At 34.8% G+C, this 18,226-nt stretch overlaps 1 protein-coding gene across 21 annotated transcripts in view; it reads right to left on the reverse strand.

Moving 5' to 3' along the window:
* NRXN1 (neurexin 1) overlaps nucleotides 1-18,226 on the reverse strand; it is a 1,149,661-nt gene that overhangs the window by 121,152 nt on the left and 1,010,283 nt on the right. For 11 of the 21 annotated variants that reach the window (XM_077134207.1, XM_077134192.1, XM_077134188.1 and 8 more), the window contains 2 exons: nucleotides 15,173-15,262; nucleotides 13,476-13,795 (listed from right to left, as the gene is read on the reverse strand). In XM_077134207.1, the coding sequence (XP_076990322.1) occupies nucleotides 13,476-13,795; nucleotides 15,173-15,262 (410 nt within the window). The remainder of the gene's footprint in view (nucleotides 1-13,475; nucleotides 13,796-15,172; nucleotides 15,263-18,226) is intronic. The other 10 variants (XM_077134200.1, XM_077134199.1, XM_077134208.1 and 7 more) reach the window with 1 other exon arrangement.

Below are 18,226 nucleotides of genomic sequence, written 5' to 3' on the forward strand. Positions count from 1 at the left end.
TATGTTATTTAAAGTGACAAGAATAACTAGGAAATATATGTATATAAAACACACAGAGAAGAAAAGGGAGAGATTAATGTCAGGAGCTAATCCTTAATTTTCACATTTTCAGTTCTTGTATAAAGGAGATATGTATACACATTAAAGTATAAGTACATTATTTAGGGATATGGAGCTATTTACCAGAAGAATTGTTGAAAGATGTCATCTCTGCACAAAAGATTGGGCATGGAAGAGTAAGGGTGGGGGAATGTTACTCTTTAAATACCATCTTCTAAATCATATTTGGTTTATTTCCATGTGTGTTATTTTAATGAAAACAATTTGAAAATTATCTCTAGTTGTTTTGCATATATATAGCAAAGAAAAAAGTGAATTTTTTGAGCATCCTGCTATCAGACTCAGAGACAGTATGAAAGATTAATGTTATTGTTTTGCAATATGCAGAACCATTTATTTAAACATATTGTATTTATTTTTCAAATACATTCCTTTGACATTTCCCAGGCTTTGTCAAGAATTGTCTGTTGTAAGGAATTCATTCCATTCTGCAAACTTCATTTAAGACTTTGTAGCCAATTAGTGTTATGCCAGCCTGTCCCTCTAATCTTTTCTTTTACTTTGCTAGTTCCTTGTATTCTGTTCCCATTTTAATTTGCCTACAAAAGGATCATGGTTTTTACATGCTTAAACTCAGCAGTAAATGTCTTTTCAAAACGTTAGAGACCTCCTCCACTCCAATCTGGTCTCCAGCACTAGTCGATATGCAAATACCGAGCTCTGGACGAAGCCTTGTCAAGAGCAGTGACGGTGCAAACTGGATCTGTGGTGGGTCCCAAAATATTAGACGCCTTCTTGTTTTCCTGCTTATTATTTTTACCTGCTTATTCAACTCACCAAAGTTGGCCACAGATATCCCAAACCTAGACAAACTATTTGAAAATGTGAATTCCTGACATTTCAAGATGAGCCAACTATTTTCGCCATATTGAAGTCAATGTCAGGAACCCAACTGGGGCTCACCAAGGCTAGGGCGGTGGGTGAGGTTAGCACCTCCACCGAGGTCTAGTAAGGGTGCACTGCTGTAGAGAGTTTACAAACAATAATAAAATGGACTTAAATTCGGTTTGATTTTTATTATTACAATGGGTCAGCAACTCTAAACAATTGCAATAACAAAATATTCCTCCCCCAGAGGGAACCATTACCACTGCTCCATCCCACCCCAGTAAACCACTGAAAATCTAAAACTAAAAAAATGGTTCTAATAACCCTCTGGAACAGCATTTTGTATCTACTATATCTGTAACCCAGGAGCCAAAATTATACTTTTTATGTCCTTCTCCCTTTTATTTTAGGGAAAATCACTGGAGCTTTTCTCCTGGTCTTATAAGAAGAATGTCAGTAGCATTAACTGAGATGGGATATCACCCTACCCTAACCCATATTCTACATCCATATGGGAATCCTGTATCTTGTGCATGATTGTTCTGTAAACCCACAGCTTCTCTAATAAAAAAGAAAGAAAAAACTCAAGTAAGTTTATAGGTTTTAACAGGTGGCTAATTATCTATCTACTTATCTGAATATCTATTCATCTATCTTTCCAAAGTGCTCTGATAACCTGAAACAGATTGTGGGTGAAGGCATCAAGTACAATGCAAGGTCTAAAACTGTCTCATGCCATCAACATTAGAAAAGCTTTAGTGCTTTAATACTTCACAAATTAAGAGTCTATTATTATTATTACTGTGATCACAGATACAGTTGAAACACAGGGAAAAAAAGGAGAAAATGGGAAAATTGCTGTCAGAGGGGCAACATATGCAAAGGCCAAAGTTGGAGGAAACCTGAATTTTTGTTTCAGGAATATGAGTAGATGGTCATTATTAGAGTACCAATGATACATTTCAGACTAGGGGTTTACATATTTTTTTCCCTTTTCTGTATCAATTTTCCAACCACTGTAGAATATCAGGTCACATTGGCAAAGGGGTAAGACAACTAGGCCATTAAACAGAACACAAACAACTTCAGTCACAAAAGCAATTAAACCCATGTGTGAAACTACAATGAAAATTCTTGCTGTGGACAGCTAAAAGCGCCAAGTTCATAAGGAAGGTCATTTAGCTCCCATCTCGGTGTCTTATCTTCTGTCCTGTTGATATAAGTTGCCACATTGACTCTGATTAGAATTATTGCCAACACCCAGTTAATACTATACATGGAGAAGTCAGACATGGAGACGTCACCACAGAATTAAAAAGAAATGTGATAGATTCTTTTCATTTTTGAAATATGTGCATTAGAACCAAAGAAGTTCTCTTTAAATAATGTTTATATTTTCTCTTTTCTTTTAAAAGAAATTGCTATGCTTACAACATTTTCTAGCTGTGCATATGCTCCTTTGATAACATATTCAGGGGACAGCTGCTGCATAGGTAAGCTAGGAGGTACGGAAAATATGAAAATAACTTTCTTTCAAGTGTTCCTAGTCAAAGTTTTATTGCCAAATTTGAAATGCAGGGCTATGTTTAGCGACAATCTCATAATAGCTGGTTCATGAGGTACAACAGAAAGGTACTTTTCATGTGATCAGCCTGACAGTATCTTCAGGAATCTATACTTGAATATACTTGTCACTCAATTCTTGGGTTGTGTTGGCCAATTTGAGGCTCCTTCATTCTGTTTGAGATTTGAATAAGGTATCATGTCTGAATCTGTAGTACCTAGAATAGTGCCCAGCTCATGGAAGGAAGAAAGAAAGGAGGGGGAGGGGGAAGAGAGAAAGGGGAATGGCAGAGCAGGGACAGGATAACAACGAAGCAAAAGAAATGTGCACCTATTACATGCCAGATGCTACGCTGACAGTTTTACTTATACAAGTTTATCTGATACTACTACTTAGTCTGCCATCTAGATATACATTATCTCAAAGTTCCCATTGCCCAGTATTGGACCATATTTTATCCCATATAATAGTCCAACATTGATGTGCAGGTATGTAGCAAGCAATATTGGGGCTTCCTTGATAGCACAGTATTTATTCCACATAGAAACGTTCCCCCAGATGCTTTTCAGGGACGTCTCCAGATCCCCCTTAACTAGGAAGATCCCAGAAAGAGAGAGAAGGGGTCAGGGCCACCAACTGCCCTGCCTAATATATACATCGGATGACAGCCTGTTTTAGAAGATGCTGTTCACAAATGCTACTTAGATTTTAAACATACCAGGGAGAGAATGGGTTCCAGCGTGTAGGCAGTGTCTAGCACCTTGCCAACACTCAGGACTTGTGAAGTAACAAAAGTATGTATCTCAAATATGCAAGTTATTAAAAAGGGACTAAAATAGCTTCCCTCCTTTAAGTTTATTTTGAGTTTCAATTGTGTCAATACTGCTAATAATAGAATGCACATATGTGATGTACTGAAGTTTCCCTATTGTTAATGATGTAGAACACTTTAAAATTTATATATAAATTAAGGATTCTCTAATAATCTTAAGGCCTCAGAAATGGTTTTAATCATGTAATCCTAAATTGCTTGGTCCCTCATGCTGAAGAACATTATAGTGCCAAGTAAAGTGTGTTAGATATGCTGGGTGTACAAAATATATTTACTAAAAAAAATTGTGGATTTACAGGCAAAATATATCATGATCAAAGATACATATATATACATATATACACACATATATATACACATATATGCATATATATACCACACTTACTGCTGTTTAAAATTTAACAATGATCTCATAGCATGTTTACTGGGGAACTATGGATTAGCACTGGTGTTATTCGTTTACTTGAAATCTTATATAAGGGAAGTAGTGATAATGAGAATATAGTTAATGTGGTTTGGTAAGTACCTCATAAACACAGATGAATAAGGAAACCCATTTCTAGAGGTTTCCAATCTAATGATGTTAATATATTGGTTATTGTTGGGGAATGTCCCATGATAGCAAAGTGTAAGAAAATGTAGCATAGGCTCTGAATAAGACATTTAAGACCTTTGCCATAAAGATTAATATTTATTTTTGATTTACTAATTTATTGAGCGAGGCTTACTGTTTTAGATGTATCATGAAAAAACAAGCATTGTTAACATATACACACACACACATACACACGCAATTATCTTCTATTTCCTTATGTTCAGGTGATTTTTCTTCCTTTTCCCTCCAAAGACAATGATCATTACATGTAAGTGAACAATAATCCAACAAGGCTATCCAACATAGTCTATGTGATTAAAAACCAGAAGTTCACAAAGTAAATCATTTGTGATACTGATCAAAAGTAAGGCAAGAAAATAAGGTTAAATTCTTGCTACTAAGAAATTAACTAACTACTTAATAAAAAGATAGTCTCCTACTAAGACTAGAAATATCAGAGAAGGCACAAACCTCACCAATCCTCTGTGAGAAAATACCCAGGGAAGTTATTGCCATTCATCAATTATAAAAATGTATTAAGTTATTCCATTTCTCCAATGCTCATAAAGATGATATGTTAAAAGAGAGCATATTAATAATCATAAACATAGTCTAGTTTAACTCATAGCTAGAGTACTTGAGTACTTGAGGATTTTCTTACCTAAATTGAAAAAGGAGTACATTATGAATTTTGAAGTTCTTTAATCAAAATATATTATCAAGGACAGTTACAGAAATCACATTTTTGAGATTCCCATATCTTATTGTGATTTTGCTTCTGTCTGGGAACTGGGAAATAGGTACAGGAAAGTTCTGGAGTGCTCAGTCAACAGAATTTGAGGTGACTGGTATGTGGGGAGGGTGGGACTCGAATGTAACACTGTAAGGCAGGTATAGAGATCAGTGAACTGTCCATCGTGCAGGATTATCCTGCATATTTGGGGGCATTTACCATCTGTGGTGAGGTACATGCCAATTGCAGCTCTTCTCTTGAGTCATTACCACCAGAACCTCTGCCTCCTGTCCTCCAGCCCTCCCCCCACCTCCCACCCCTCGCTCAAGGGGAATGAAGCTGCCTTCCTGGGGAGAACTTCCCATTCAATATTGAATTCAGCTTGGTATATGCCACACAAATGATGCTTTGATTTAAAAACATCAATTCACATCTATTTTTTCAAAGGCAGAGAAACAGCTTTAGAGATAAGGTAGATACTTTAATTTAGATTGGTACCTGGGGAATACTTTTCAAACATAAATAATTATCATTTCTAGTATTCCTACATTTGCCAGCATTGTTTTAATTTCTATTTTAGGATAAACCATATGAAATTTCCATTTCTTATACGAAAAAATATAGTCAAGCAGTAATTTCATATGGTTAATCCTGATATAGACTTATGAAGTTATAGCCCTCATTTATAGGTGGGAAACTGAAGTATTGAGAGGCGAAGTAACTCACTCAAGGTCGCACAGCTTATTAGAGGTGAAGACAGGGCTGGGATTTAGGCACTCTGGCTCCTTGAATCCGTATTCCTGATGACAATGTTATACTGCCCCCTAACTATCCATGCCAGTACTGCCACGTCAGAGCCTGGTCAGAAAGTATGGCTTCCAGAAAGCAGGGGCTTATGATTTGAATCTTTTAAGTACCCATCTTGGAACCCATGCTTATAGGCATTGTCTAAATAGATACTACTATATAGAAGAATTTCCAATGAGACACCATACAAAAGCTAGACTTTAGTCATGGCTTAAACCTTTACTAGCTGTGAGAACTTGGACAAACAATTCAATATAGGATTAAATTTCCCAATCTATAACATGAAAAAATAATATATGACTAGTCTGGATTAAAAGATTGTTTTGCTAAACAAAACAACTCTACAAAAATGACAAACGCTAAGCAAATACAAGATATTATGATGAGGTTGAAGAGGAACAAAAAGTGTTAAAAATCTCCTCTGGAATTTAGCCATGCTTTATCACTGAATCATGGAAAGCAATCATTACTAATATACAGAGATGGGGTCTTAGGGATAATTGAATTCAATATTTTTATTTTATAAATGAAAAAAAAAAACCTGTTTAGGCCCAGAAAAAAATTGATTTATGCCTTTAAAGACAGGAACTGGGTCTTCTTTTGTTTGCATTTGTAGCACAGAGATAGACAAAAACTCATCTTTCAGTTCAGATTAATATATGTTGAATGGTTTCCTTATATTTTTAAAATGCTAATTTCTAAAAAAAGTAGATATAATTCATGAAATAAAATATCTGCTATACTTTAAGTACTGTTTAAGTGATTGATATTGAGTATTTTATAATTTTAATATGAAAGAAATTATTTTCGTTATAGAAATTGAATGAAAACCAATTGACTGGGAGGCTGATTCATTCATTTGTTCATTCAAATAGTGTACCCAGAAACTATGTTAAGTCTATAAAATAAATAAGGCACAATTTTATTACTTCAAGACAAGTAGTGTCTAGTGAGAAAGATTGCTTCATAGGAACTTACCCATAAATTAAGAGGCTTAAAGGATTACAAGAGAAAGGGACCTGGATCAGACTGGAAGAGGTAAATGGGAGCAGTTCTGAAGGACAGAGGTCACTAGGTGAAGATGAGGAAGGGGTGTCCATGCAGAGAACATGGAGGTGTGAAATGGAATGACCTATCTAGAGGTCATTGTAATTCAGTAGAGGTAGGGTGTGTTAGTTAGATTCAGTCGATAACTTGGCCAGGTGAACATACCTAGTTTTGTTGCTGTGGACATAACCTCATCTGTTGCTAATTACATCTGCAGTCAGGTAAGAGGCGTGTCTGTTTGACTTAATTGGCTGGTGCTTAAATGAGAGGGTGCAATGTAGCACAGCCTAAGCAGCTCGGCTTTCCTAATCTCAGCACTCCTCATCTCAGCACTTGCAGCTCAGCCCAGGCCTTTGGAGATGCAGAAAGAAGTCACCCCGGGGAAAGTTGGTGGAACCCAGGGGCCTGGAGAGAAGACCAGCAGAGACTATCCTGTGCCTTCCACATAAGAAAGAGCCTCAGTGGAAAGTTAGCTACCTTTCCTCTGAAGAACTAACAAAATAAATCCCCTTTTATTAAAAGCCAATCCGTCTCTGGTGTGTTGCATTCCTGCAGCTAGCAAACTAAAACATAGGGGAAGGGGCAAGGAGGATAGTGGAGAGGACCTTCTAGTGGGGCAAGTCAGCAGTGAAGGATAAAGCTTAGTGATTATCCAAGGAATCTGCTCTTTATTGTAAACACTGGGCATATTAAGGAAGGGAATGACATGGCTGTATTTGCAGTTTCAAAAGAGCAGCCTGACACCTGGGTGGAGACCACAACCGAGGTAGCTAATAACTTAAGAAGGCAAGGCATGATGAGATTGTGCACGAAGTTCCTGTTTAAGAGCAGAATAGCTGTCTACCCTGAAGAGAAGCTGGCTGCATGGCCTTGTGTAAGTTATTTAGCTTCTCTATATATCAATATCCTCATGTGTAGAATAGAAATAAAAATACCAAACAGCACCAAACATACATTCGTACTTGAGCATTTGACTGCATTTCTGATTTAACTAACATGACATTTATTAGAAGCCAGAGGATCACAGATGAAGCATATCTGGATGTCACTTTTCTTCTTTTCCTTGGATCTGCTCCCTAACAGAACCACAGAGACTCAGTTGTCAGTGGCATTGTGCACGCAGGGTGTCATCCTGCTGGATCTGAGAAAGCGTCTGGATTGTGATATGCCAATGTTCTCTTACATTTGATGCCTAAGCCCCTGATAATCGTCTGTTGGAGAGGGCTTCCCATTTTATGTTTCCTCCATTAGAAGCATCTCTTCTCTTCTTCTCTGCTTTTCTACTATAGCACTTGACTATCCATATATTTGTTTCATTATTTATTATCCATCTTCACCAACCAGAATGTAACTGTGAAGAAATGTGTTTTGTCCAATTTCATTCAAGCTGTATTTCTAGTGCTTGTTATCAAGCAAGTGCCCACACAGCAGATGTTGGCTGTGGGTTAAGTGAATGAATGAATGATTAGATAGATGGAAGAATATATATAGCTACAAGTAGCCTTGCCAGGAGATGTCGCAAAACCAAAGTTGCATCTACTATCTACTTTATCAGGTATGATTCCAAGACTGCCAAAGAAAATGCACTTTTGCACTGTGCAAAAGGATTTTCTTAAAATAAGCAATAAAAGTGTATATATCCTGGCACTTCTTGTCAGTAATGGAGGTGGTAGTGAGGGTGGAGGGGTTCTGAGATAGGACACTTACTAAATAGCAGTTGCTTACCTACATTTAATATTACAATGAACTACACTCTTCTCACCAGTCACCCTTGGTTCTGGAATAAACATTGTGCCTTTTAAAATTTACAGTCAAGTGTTTTCCTTTCTAAAATCCTCTAAGACTTGCTGTAAAAAGTGTACTTTGACTTAAGTGAATTCAGCAAAATGACTGGATTAGGGGAACTAAAATTAATTATTCATGTCACCAGTATTCTAAAAATGTAGACTGGTTATCAGGAACGTGTATATTTATAAGTACTGTAATTATTTTTTAATAATGAAGCCACAGCTAAGGTTAATTAATATTTTTAATAAAACTAAAGTTTTATTCTTTAAAGTTATGAAATGTATTTTGTTGGTTTTAAATATTTTTCATGGAAATATGTGCGCATTCTGCTTACATTTTTCAAGCAAATAGTATTCATTTTTTATGAGTACCTCCATAGCTTCCAGGAAACCATAGCAGCATCCAATATATTCAAATACTCTTTCCTTGCTTGCACATTTATTGGGTTTCTTTTTATCACGTTCCACTAGGAATCAAATAGTATTGACATTAGTAGGATATCAATAACCTACGTCTCTGACAATTTGCCCCTAGCACTTTTTACATTCTTAAGGGTTCCTTTTCTTTAGTAGGTTTGATAATTCTACTCTGAGAAAAAGCTTAACTGGAACCATAAAACTATCACAATACACTTAAATCATATTTACTAATTCTGCTCCCTACTCTATAATTTAATTTCCTTTCTTCCCAAGAGGTGAGGCTCTAGTCCTCCAGTCAAAAGCCAGTCTCTCAAAGCCTTATTCTCTCTCCTTTTTCAAGATTTTTGAAATGAGATGAAGGAAGATGAAAAAAGGCTATCGATTTTTGAAACCAGGTAAGGATACCAAAGCGTTTCTGCTCAGAAGATAAAGGATGGGACTCCATATTTATTATTCTTAAGAAGAATGATTTTCTTGCAATGGTATATTTCATATATACTGCAAAAGTAAGTACAATATAACCCCCCAATCAAACTAGGATTCTTTTGAGAGAAAGGGGCACTGTCACTAATTACATTGTAGACTGTGACGCATGGCCACCTTGTGAAAAGCCAAGGGTGAACTCTCCATTTTATCAAATAAATCAGAAGACCTAGTTAAGAGTATCATCATTAGAATCAATGGAATTTTAGAAATTTTTGAGCTGTGTGCCACCCAAGAGATTCCCATTTCAACCTGCATATATTAGACAGAAGGGTCAAGTACAAGAAAGGAAATCAACCTGCTCCAGTCACAGGACCAGGTTGGCTGTTATGTTGAAACTGGAAACCAGCTCACCTGATTCAATGTGCTCCTTCCATTATACGACACTCTCACTCTCAGAAAGAGATATCACTACAGATCCATATTCTCTACAAGATACAGTGTGTCTTTTCTTGAAGAAAAGAACCAAAAGGCCATAATATGTGCTACAAAGACTAGCCCAGAAGATATGTCACAATTTTCATCTTAAAAGAAATAGCACAGATCCACTCTCCTTCCTTTAAAGGAAGGTGATGTTGCTCTTTGCACTTTGGTTTACTTTTGCTCATTTATATAAAAATACACATACACCTTAAGACTTGCCAGATCATTCAAAACACGTAGGAGGGAACACTTAGCAGCCAAAAATCTTGTAAAATATTCCCAGCCACTAAACCCAAGAAGCTCTCTGCATCCTGAAGAAATTTTTGTGCTCAATAATTTGCAAATAAACAAAACTTTCTAAGATTAGCTTTATAGCAAGTTCCTCTTTTTGAAGACTAGCAAGCCTTATAGAAACATTTAGAAATTAAATATTCAAAAGTAAATGGAACTTTATAAACTTGGGCAATCTATACAAAAAGTATCATTAGAGTCACAGAAAATAGGTCACCTATAAATAAACTTTATACACTTAGGAAATCCATACAAAAAACATCATTATAGTCACAGAAAAAAGGCCACCTAAACAGAAGGGTCGGAAAGCATTCCCATTGCTTCATGGTGTAAATCATGTTTTTCAACAATCAGCATCAGTTTAAAAACTGACCGTCACTTAGAGAAAAAAACTTTCTCTTTTTTAAGGCTTATGTACTTTTAAATAGGAGTATAAACAAGATTTTATGGGAGGACATTTTAGTGAAAACTCCTTTATTATTCTCCGATTCTATAAAAAATGAAATACATTTCTCTCCTACTACTTGCCCTGCAGGATGGCTAAGAAAATCTCATCTCAATCTATTTGAAATGAATCCAATTTAATTCTGCTTGACCAAAAATCTGTTTCCATAGTTCTAAAACACGCAACCACCCTAAGGTACATTGCCACTGCAGCTTAAGTGGCTCACTGTTATCACTGAGGAAAATAAACTTTGATTGAGGAAATAGTCCAGTATGTCTTTTGAAAAATAAAATGAACCTTCCTGGTACACGATTTAGTAAGGCAGTTGAAAAAAGCAGGAAAACACGGGCACTATAGACCAGGTTTAAAGGAAGATGCTTCATTTAGCCTGTAAAAATGGGTTAAGTGTTACAGTCCTGAATTAGTATTACAAAGTGTTCTCTTATATTTCAGCTTCCTAGATTCTGAGCAATTCTAACAAAAACAGCAACAACAAAAACACTTTAAGTTATACATGTATCTGTAATCTCTTTGCAGGTAGAGAGCAATTTAAAAATTAATTGTGAGGTAAGGAAAATTTGCAAACAAAGTTTTCTGCTTCTCAAAAATAAATAATTTGTCTTCTTCTCTGATAGATTTTTTTCCTATACATATTCATATTATTACCCAGAATCCCATACATATCATTATTAAAGAGAATTTTAAAAACGATTAGCCCATTTTGAAAACACTATTGTTACAACTGAGTATTTGTAATGGAATGTATTAATCACAATTATTTAATTGCAGTTGTTAATCTTTACAAAAATGTAAAGTTGTTAGTCTTTAAAAAATGTAAAGATTTAAAATATCATTTTTTAAATGAATCTAGTAATCTTTTATTTAAGTCAATACCTCCTCAAATGAACCAAGTAATCACCGATTGATTAGATCATTTACTTCTATAAACCACTGCTGTTTTAAACATGTAATAACTTACAGTTAAAGAGACACTTTTCACTGGTAATTAATGAGCAGATAACTGTTTTCATTTTGCATTAACTAATATTACAAAGTGCCTACATTTTTATTCCTGCATTTCTGGCTGTTTAACTTTGAAGTGGAACAGCTCTTTTGCACATTTTTAAAAACATTATTTCTCAATATATAGCAGTTATCAACTGATGAAAAACAAAACAATGCTGATAATTCTTTCCTCTGTTTTGAGATCTATTTGCTTTACCTAGGAATTTAAGCAACTGTTATTTCATTACTGATGGAACAAGACTAAGAAAAGTCTGATAACTTCATATTTCTATTGAACCTTGTCCTAGAAAGTTATCTTATTATGAATTATTATAATAAAGGAAAGAGTCTATAAACTCTCTTATATTTCAGTTTTCCTGTATCACATTTGCCTTAATAACCTGCTTAATGTTAACTAAACTATAAATCAACAACAACAACAAAGCATTAATGAAGTATTAGGAAAGAATAAATTGTAATCAATGACACTCTATGGCATGCTTAAATCTGTGCATAGTTACAAGTTTCTATCCCAGGCTCTAAGTGTTATGATATTATCAATAATCTTGTAAAACCAAACAAGATAGAGTCAACAAAATGGATGACCCTTTAAGCAAGCTTTCCTAATGGACTGTACGTTCTGTGAGGGCAGACATTTTTGTTTGCAGTAACTAATATATCCCTACAGCCTAGAAAAATATCTGGCACATGTAGGAGGTGACCAGAAATATATATTGGTGGACATTTTGCTTTTTTGGTCAAATGCAAACAGAAAAAATGGCAAAGAAAAGGGGAGCATATAGGTGCATAATGTGTCATACTAAATGGGTAAATTTACAGAATTTACAACTTCTAGGTCATCTCTGTTGTACAATATTTCCTCTTTTTCTATGCACATCCTCCAATTCCTTTTTGTATGAAGTGTAAATCAGAATCTATTTTCTTTTTTCTCTGGAAAAACATATGCTGATTAGTAGATAGCGTGCTGATACACGCAGAATTTGCCTTCTATTACTTTCTTCCCAAATCGCATATTTGGCCTATTTCAAACCCTTGAAATAAAAGCAATTTTTAAAATATGCATTGCCCTTCTTGCTTCCTTAGGATGCAGTTTTCTAGAAAAGTGAGGGTCAGGCATTTGGAAAAGCTCTGGTTTTTTTTTTTTTTTTTCACCTCCTGAGGACTCTCACAACTATTAATTACAAACAAAAACAACTTACTTTTGGAATAAGGAAATTACACAATTGTGAATGAATTTGTGACAGACTCAGTACAAAGGCTGGGAATGTTAACAGTCAAGCAATTACTAGTTTTCCACTGAATGTCAACTCTAGGAGGAAGGCAGTTTTTTTCCCCCCAGCATTCTTTGTTGATGTAACAGCAATACCTAAACTAGTGCCTGATACATAGTAGGCAATCAATAAATATATGTTGATTGCATTAATATACTTCCAAGTTGTACAGAGTCAACATTCAACATTTTCAAACATAAGACTGAACGATATGTTCATTAAAGTGAATTCTAGGGTAACGGAAGTAAGCCACAAATCATACAAATATCTTACCCTAAGATAGTTTCTAAAAACCATATTTGAGGTCTTTGCTCTCTCATATAAACTAATAGCTTGTTTTTCTTATGGCCAGTAGATGGGTACAGCTATCATTCACCATGAGAGCCACATGCCTATCAATTCAAAACTTTAAAACTACAAAATATAATAGAACTATTGTAGGAATTTTCTCTTTTACAAGTATCAAATTAGCTTTTATTTTATTTTGAAGAAGTGCTGAGTTTGAATAAATACTTCACTAATTTATTTGTTCCTTCAGCAAGTTAGACCAAGACTATCGAATAAAGACTAACAGCCAGCAGCTAGCAACCAAAACAAAGCAATTCATAAAAATCCTCAAATCTCAAATCAAGAGCATAACATATCTCATATTCAAACCAAGGCCATCATGGTAAGCAAGTCTCAAATGAAGCTGAAGTGCCCGAGATCAGAAACAACTACATTTTAGAAAAAGACACATACAGGGGAAAGCCTACTTTCATAATCACAGATCCAAAACAAAGGAATGAAATCCACGTACTCACCTGGCTAATGGGTTCTTTCGTAGGGGGCTTCCCTCTTCTGGCTGTGCTAGTAGCCAGGGTTGTGGTAGTTTCCATAATTGATGTGGACATCTCTGACTGCATGGCAGTGGCTGTTGACTCGGTTGTCATAGAAGAAGGCACTTCACCAACCAGTCTCACGTTTCCCACTATGGCGATGTTGGCATCATTTTCCGCTGCCATATTCAGAACTTTCAAGCCATTGTAGTAAAGACCAGAGAGCTGGCCCTGGAAGGGCTGGCCCTGCTCTTTCCCGCCAATTATTATGGTTGCTTGGCTATTGAAGATTGTGAGCTGACGCCCTGTGAAAATAATATTACATACATGCAAAAATGTTGATTGTGAACTCTACATTCTACAAAGGATGATAAAACAGAGCTTTCATGGGGGTGGATAATGAAAGCAATAAACTATAAGAGAGGCATTTGACTCATAATTCATTGCTTATAAATGAGGTGTCCATGAAATGCATAATTACTGGCAAAGACTTGTAAATTCTCAACTTATTTTAAATGTAGTGTTTTTGCTAAAAGACCAATCAAAGATATGTATTACAAATCCAATATTTAGTGGATCCCTTTTTCCTCAAAGATCTTACACTGTTGGTCTCTTAAATCTAAATTGTTAAATTAAAAAAAAGTGAGATAGTTAACATTTCAAATATTTTTCATTCTCAAGTTACCACTAGCAGATACTAATCTACAACGGCTAAAATCTAATTTTAAAATTTTATGTTAAAAAGCTTTCATAATTCACATGATGGCCACATGTAGCTATATGCTATTCTATAGAAATATTTATTTTTCGAAGGCAATAGTCCATTGTTATTTGAATTATTCTATTTTTTCCGGCAATCACACTGAAAAGAAATGCATGGTTTACACTGAGCATGTCAGAGACACAAAAATTCAAAAATGTTTATCTGATTGGCTTTCAGCAACTCTATCAAAACAAAACAAAATGAAAAATAAAATAGCTTCAGATGTAAAAAGCGGCTTCAGGAATGATACACAAACCGATGGAGAAATTATGACACATTTCCACCAAACAGCAATCGTCAGCAACAGTACCATTATCATCAAATTGAGTATCCAGTTTTAGCAGATTGCTCTCTGCTCATAAAAAGCATGCACACAACTTTACGTTCAGTTTTAATTAGGGCTTGTTCCCAAATGCTCTTAGAAGGTTGCAAACGTTAAAGGGACTTCATTTTGATTGGCAATCCATATTGCCCACTATTTAAGATGCCTAGAGTTTAAACAACGAGTTTTTTGCTTTTTTTTTTTTTCAGGACCATAATAAAGATATCAGAACTACATATATTTTAGTTAATAATTTAGAGGCTGGAACACGTAATATAATCTATGAATGATTTATCATTTTGGGTTAATGCTTGCTATGAGTACCTTCATAGATTGAGTTAGTGGATTATATTTAACAGTCCCTTTAACCTTAAGTTAACAGGGTAAGATTATTAAACAGCTGGTACGTCTAAAAATGTATAGAAATTATTATACAAGGTATGCAAATATTACTATCTACATTTTACTGTTTTAAATTTGTTTTTAATTTAGTTTTACGGAAAATTTATTTTTTATGTTTATTAGTGTTACAATGAAGTACTACTTGGTTATGTTCAAATTATTTTTTTATTTGAAGTTTTAATCAATGTTTTTTACCTTTGTCGAGTAGCCATTCATCAACTACTCGACCAAGTCGATATGGAATTCGCTGTCTAGCAATCGCCAGGCGCTCGTTATCATTGTTTCCTTTAAAGTTTAAAGAGACATTTCATTGGTTAAAATCTGTAAGGTCAAAGGTTAAAAGTTAATACTTAAAGCTTGAGCTATACAGTTGCCACATGATTTTTTGAAATTTGGAATTTTAAAAAGTTCTACCTAGAACATTTCATGTTTCAGACTTTTCATTCATTCATTTATTTTATTTTAGCAAACAAAATTATTCCTATGTTAATTGAAAATTAGAAATCTGCATTTGAGCTAGGTTATTAAACTTATGTTATCGACAGACCCGAACAACCAATTTAAACAGCATATAATAGCTTTACAAAAAATGACCATTGACCTCAGGGTTTTGTCTTTTTGATGTTTCTTATTAACTAGTTAAACATGTTCAGGTGAAACAGGTTTAAGTTTTCAAAATACATTCAACCTCTTATTCAAGATTAGAAATTTATGAACACCAAACTTAATACCATCTTTGGCACACTGAAGCATCTAAAATAGGGCTAGCATACTTTATTTCCTATTCAGAAAACATAAATTCTTATGTATCTCACTTAAGGAAACCACAGTGTCTAAATAGTTCTTGTATTTCACCCAGATTGGTTTATCAATCACTTGGACATCACAAGAGAAAACATCTTGCATCATCCATTTATGCTATTAAACGAAAAGGCTTTGACAAAAGTGACTTTGAGCGTCCTTCAGTTTCATTTAAAGTTTATCATGCTGAAGCATATACCATTTGAAAAGAAGCATTTATATGTATTGGATCTATTGAATACCTGCTTTTTATTAAGCTATTCTAAAGAGGACGTGATAGCTTAAGGAACAGATACAAGCCACAAACTCTGCTCCCGTGCATAGATCTATACCACCTTTAAATTAAGTGGGAGCACATGGTATATGATGGCCAGAGGTGTGAGTTTCCCTGGCAATGTAGGACATGATTCCCAGAAATAAAACAAACTAAGGTATCAGTGGCTAAGAGAGTTCAAATCGAGTCAAGAGGCTATTCTGGGGGCTACTCTTATGTAAACTTCAGCCAGATATTGCTAACAGCCATGGTTTGCCAGCCCTCAACCAACATCATTCCTGTTAATCTTAAAGAACACTCAGGGCCCTGAGAGCCTACAAATGTTGCATGCAGTAAGTTTACTTTTTGGAAACTTAAAACCTTTAGATGGTTCTTAGGCCAGATAAGTCTTGAAATCCAGAGGGGCCAGTCTCTCCAAGAATATCAACCAGTTCCATCCCCCTATCCCATATTGTTGATACCCCTTTCAACATGAAAAAAAGTTACAATGGACATAACCCAAATATCCCTAAAGATTGGGAGAAGGATCAAAGGAGAAGGAGGAATTATAACAGAGAAGTTAGGATTTAACAAATGACTATGATTAATGAATCATTAGACTGATATTTCTTTTTATTTCTAGTGTCTTGGTACAGCTAGCAGGAAAACCTGAAATTGTGGAACTGTAACCCACACTAAACTTTGAAATCTGTTCTTTAACTACTTGTTAAAACGTACTTTGAAATTAAAAAAAAAAAAGATGTAAATAAAAAAAAACTAAGTGGGAGCTTGGTTCTTTTTTTTTTGCGCGGGCAGGCACTAGGAAATTGCATGGTACAGCTGCAAGAAGAGTTCTCTCTTCCATGAAAATGAACTAACTAGAATTTTGATCTAAGGCATTTTGGCAGTAACTCGGATGGGGACTGAGGAGAAAGAAACACTGAATGGCAGTATAGCCCACAAGGAAAGATTGGAACATTTAAATAGCAAAGAAAATGGATATACGTTTTCCTTAAACAGCATAATTTAAAAGTGCTTTCTTATGCTAGTTTTGTTATACACTAAACTTACCGTAAAAAAATCTAACATGATATTGATCTCATACTTTTAAAGAAACAGGGAAGAGCTAACTCTTTGTCATTTGAATGTCTATACAACTGAAAATATTTCAAACCTTACTATTTACTTTAAAACGTAAATTTCAAAATACAGCCAATTGTAAAATTTAATAAAATGTTGATATGCATTTCTCTATGCATTACAGTGCAGCTTAAAACAATAAATTTAAACTATTAAATTGCCCAATCATAGAAGAGTGTAAAACCCAAATGTATATATCTACACGATGACATCACATGTAATCATTAAAATGTTATAAAATAATGTTTTATAATGTGAGAATATATTTGTGGTATATTGTTATTTAAAAAACATACAAAGAGCATAAAGTGTGCATCTGTGTTTTATAAGTGTACATCATGTGGTTATCTTACGTGTGTTTGCATATATGTAAACTCTTAAAACATAATACAATGAAACACTGTCTATCTTAGGGCAGCGTGATTGTTAACAAATTATGTATTTTGGTTTCTATGTGATGTACATAATAAACATATTTTATTTTCATAATTTGGAAATCAAACATAAACTTAATTTTCCAAACCACATGCTTTTCACTCTAAAGACACTTACCAATTCACTCGGGTGTAACTCTCTGACAATTTTTTAATTAGCATGCTTTTCATGCTGGATAGTTAGCTTTAGTATAAAATTTCAGTCTCTCAATGAGGTTTATGAAGACGTCCATGATCTGGTCCCTTCCTATCTTTGGCATCATCTCATGGCTATCAATGCCTTGGTCTCCCCCTGACAGCCTCATGACTCTTTTTTCAATTCCTCTAATGTTCTCCTTTTTCCTCTCTAGGTCTTTGGACTTTTTTGGAAATTGAATACTGTCCCCAACAAAAGGTATGTTTAGTCCTGTGAGTATGAACCCAACATTAAATTAACTATACCTTTGAAAATGTTATTAGTTAAGGTGTGCCCAAATTAAATGAGGGTAGGCCTTAATCCAATGTGACTGAAGTCCTTATAAGTAAAGGCACAGACAACAGACAAAAAAACCAAAACAAACAAACAAACAAAAAACAACAGCCAAGGGCACACAGAAGAGGAAGGAGAAGGTGCTGCCATGT

Source organism: Tamandua tetradactyla, chromosome 17 (assembly GCF_023851605.1).
Source record: "Tamandua tetradactyla isolate mTamTet1 chromosome 17, mTamTet1.pri, whole genome shotgun sequence".
In the NCBI taxonomy this organism is placed as follows: Eukaryota; Metazoa; Chordata; class Mammalia; order Pilosa; family Myrmecophagidae; genus Tamandua; species Tamandua tetradactyla.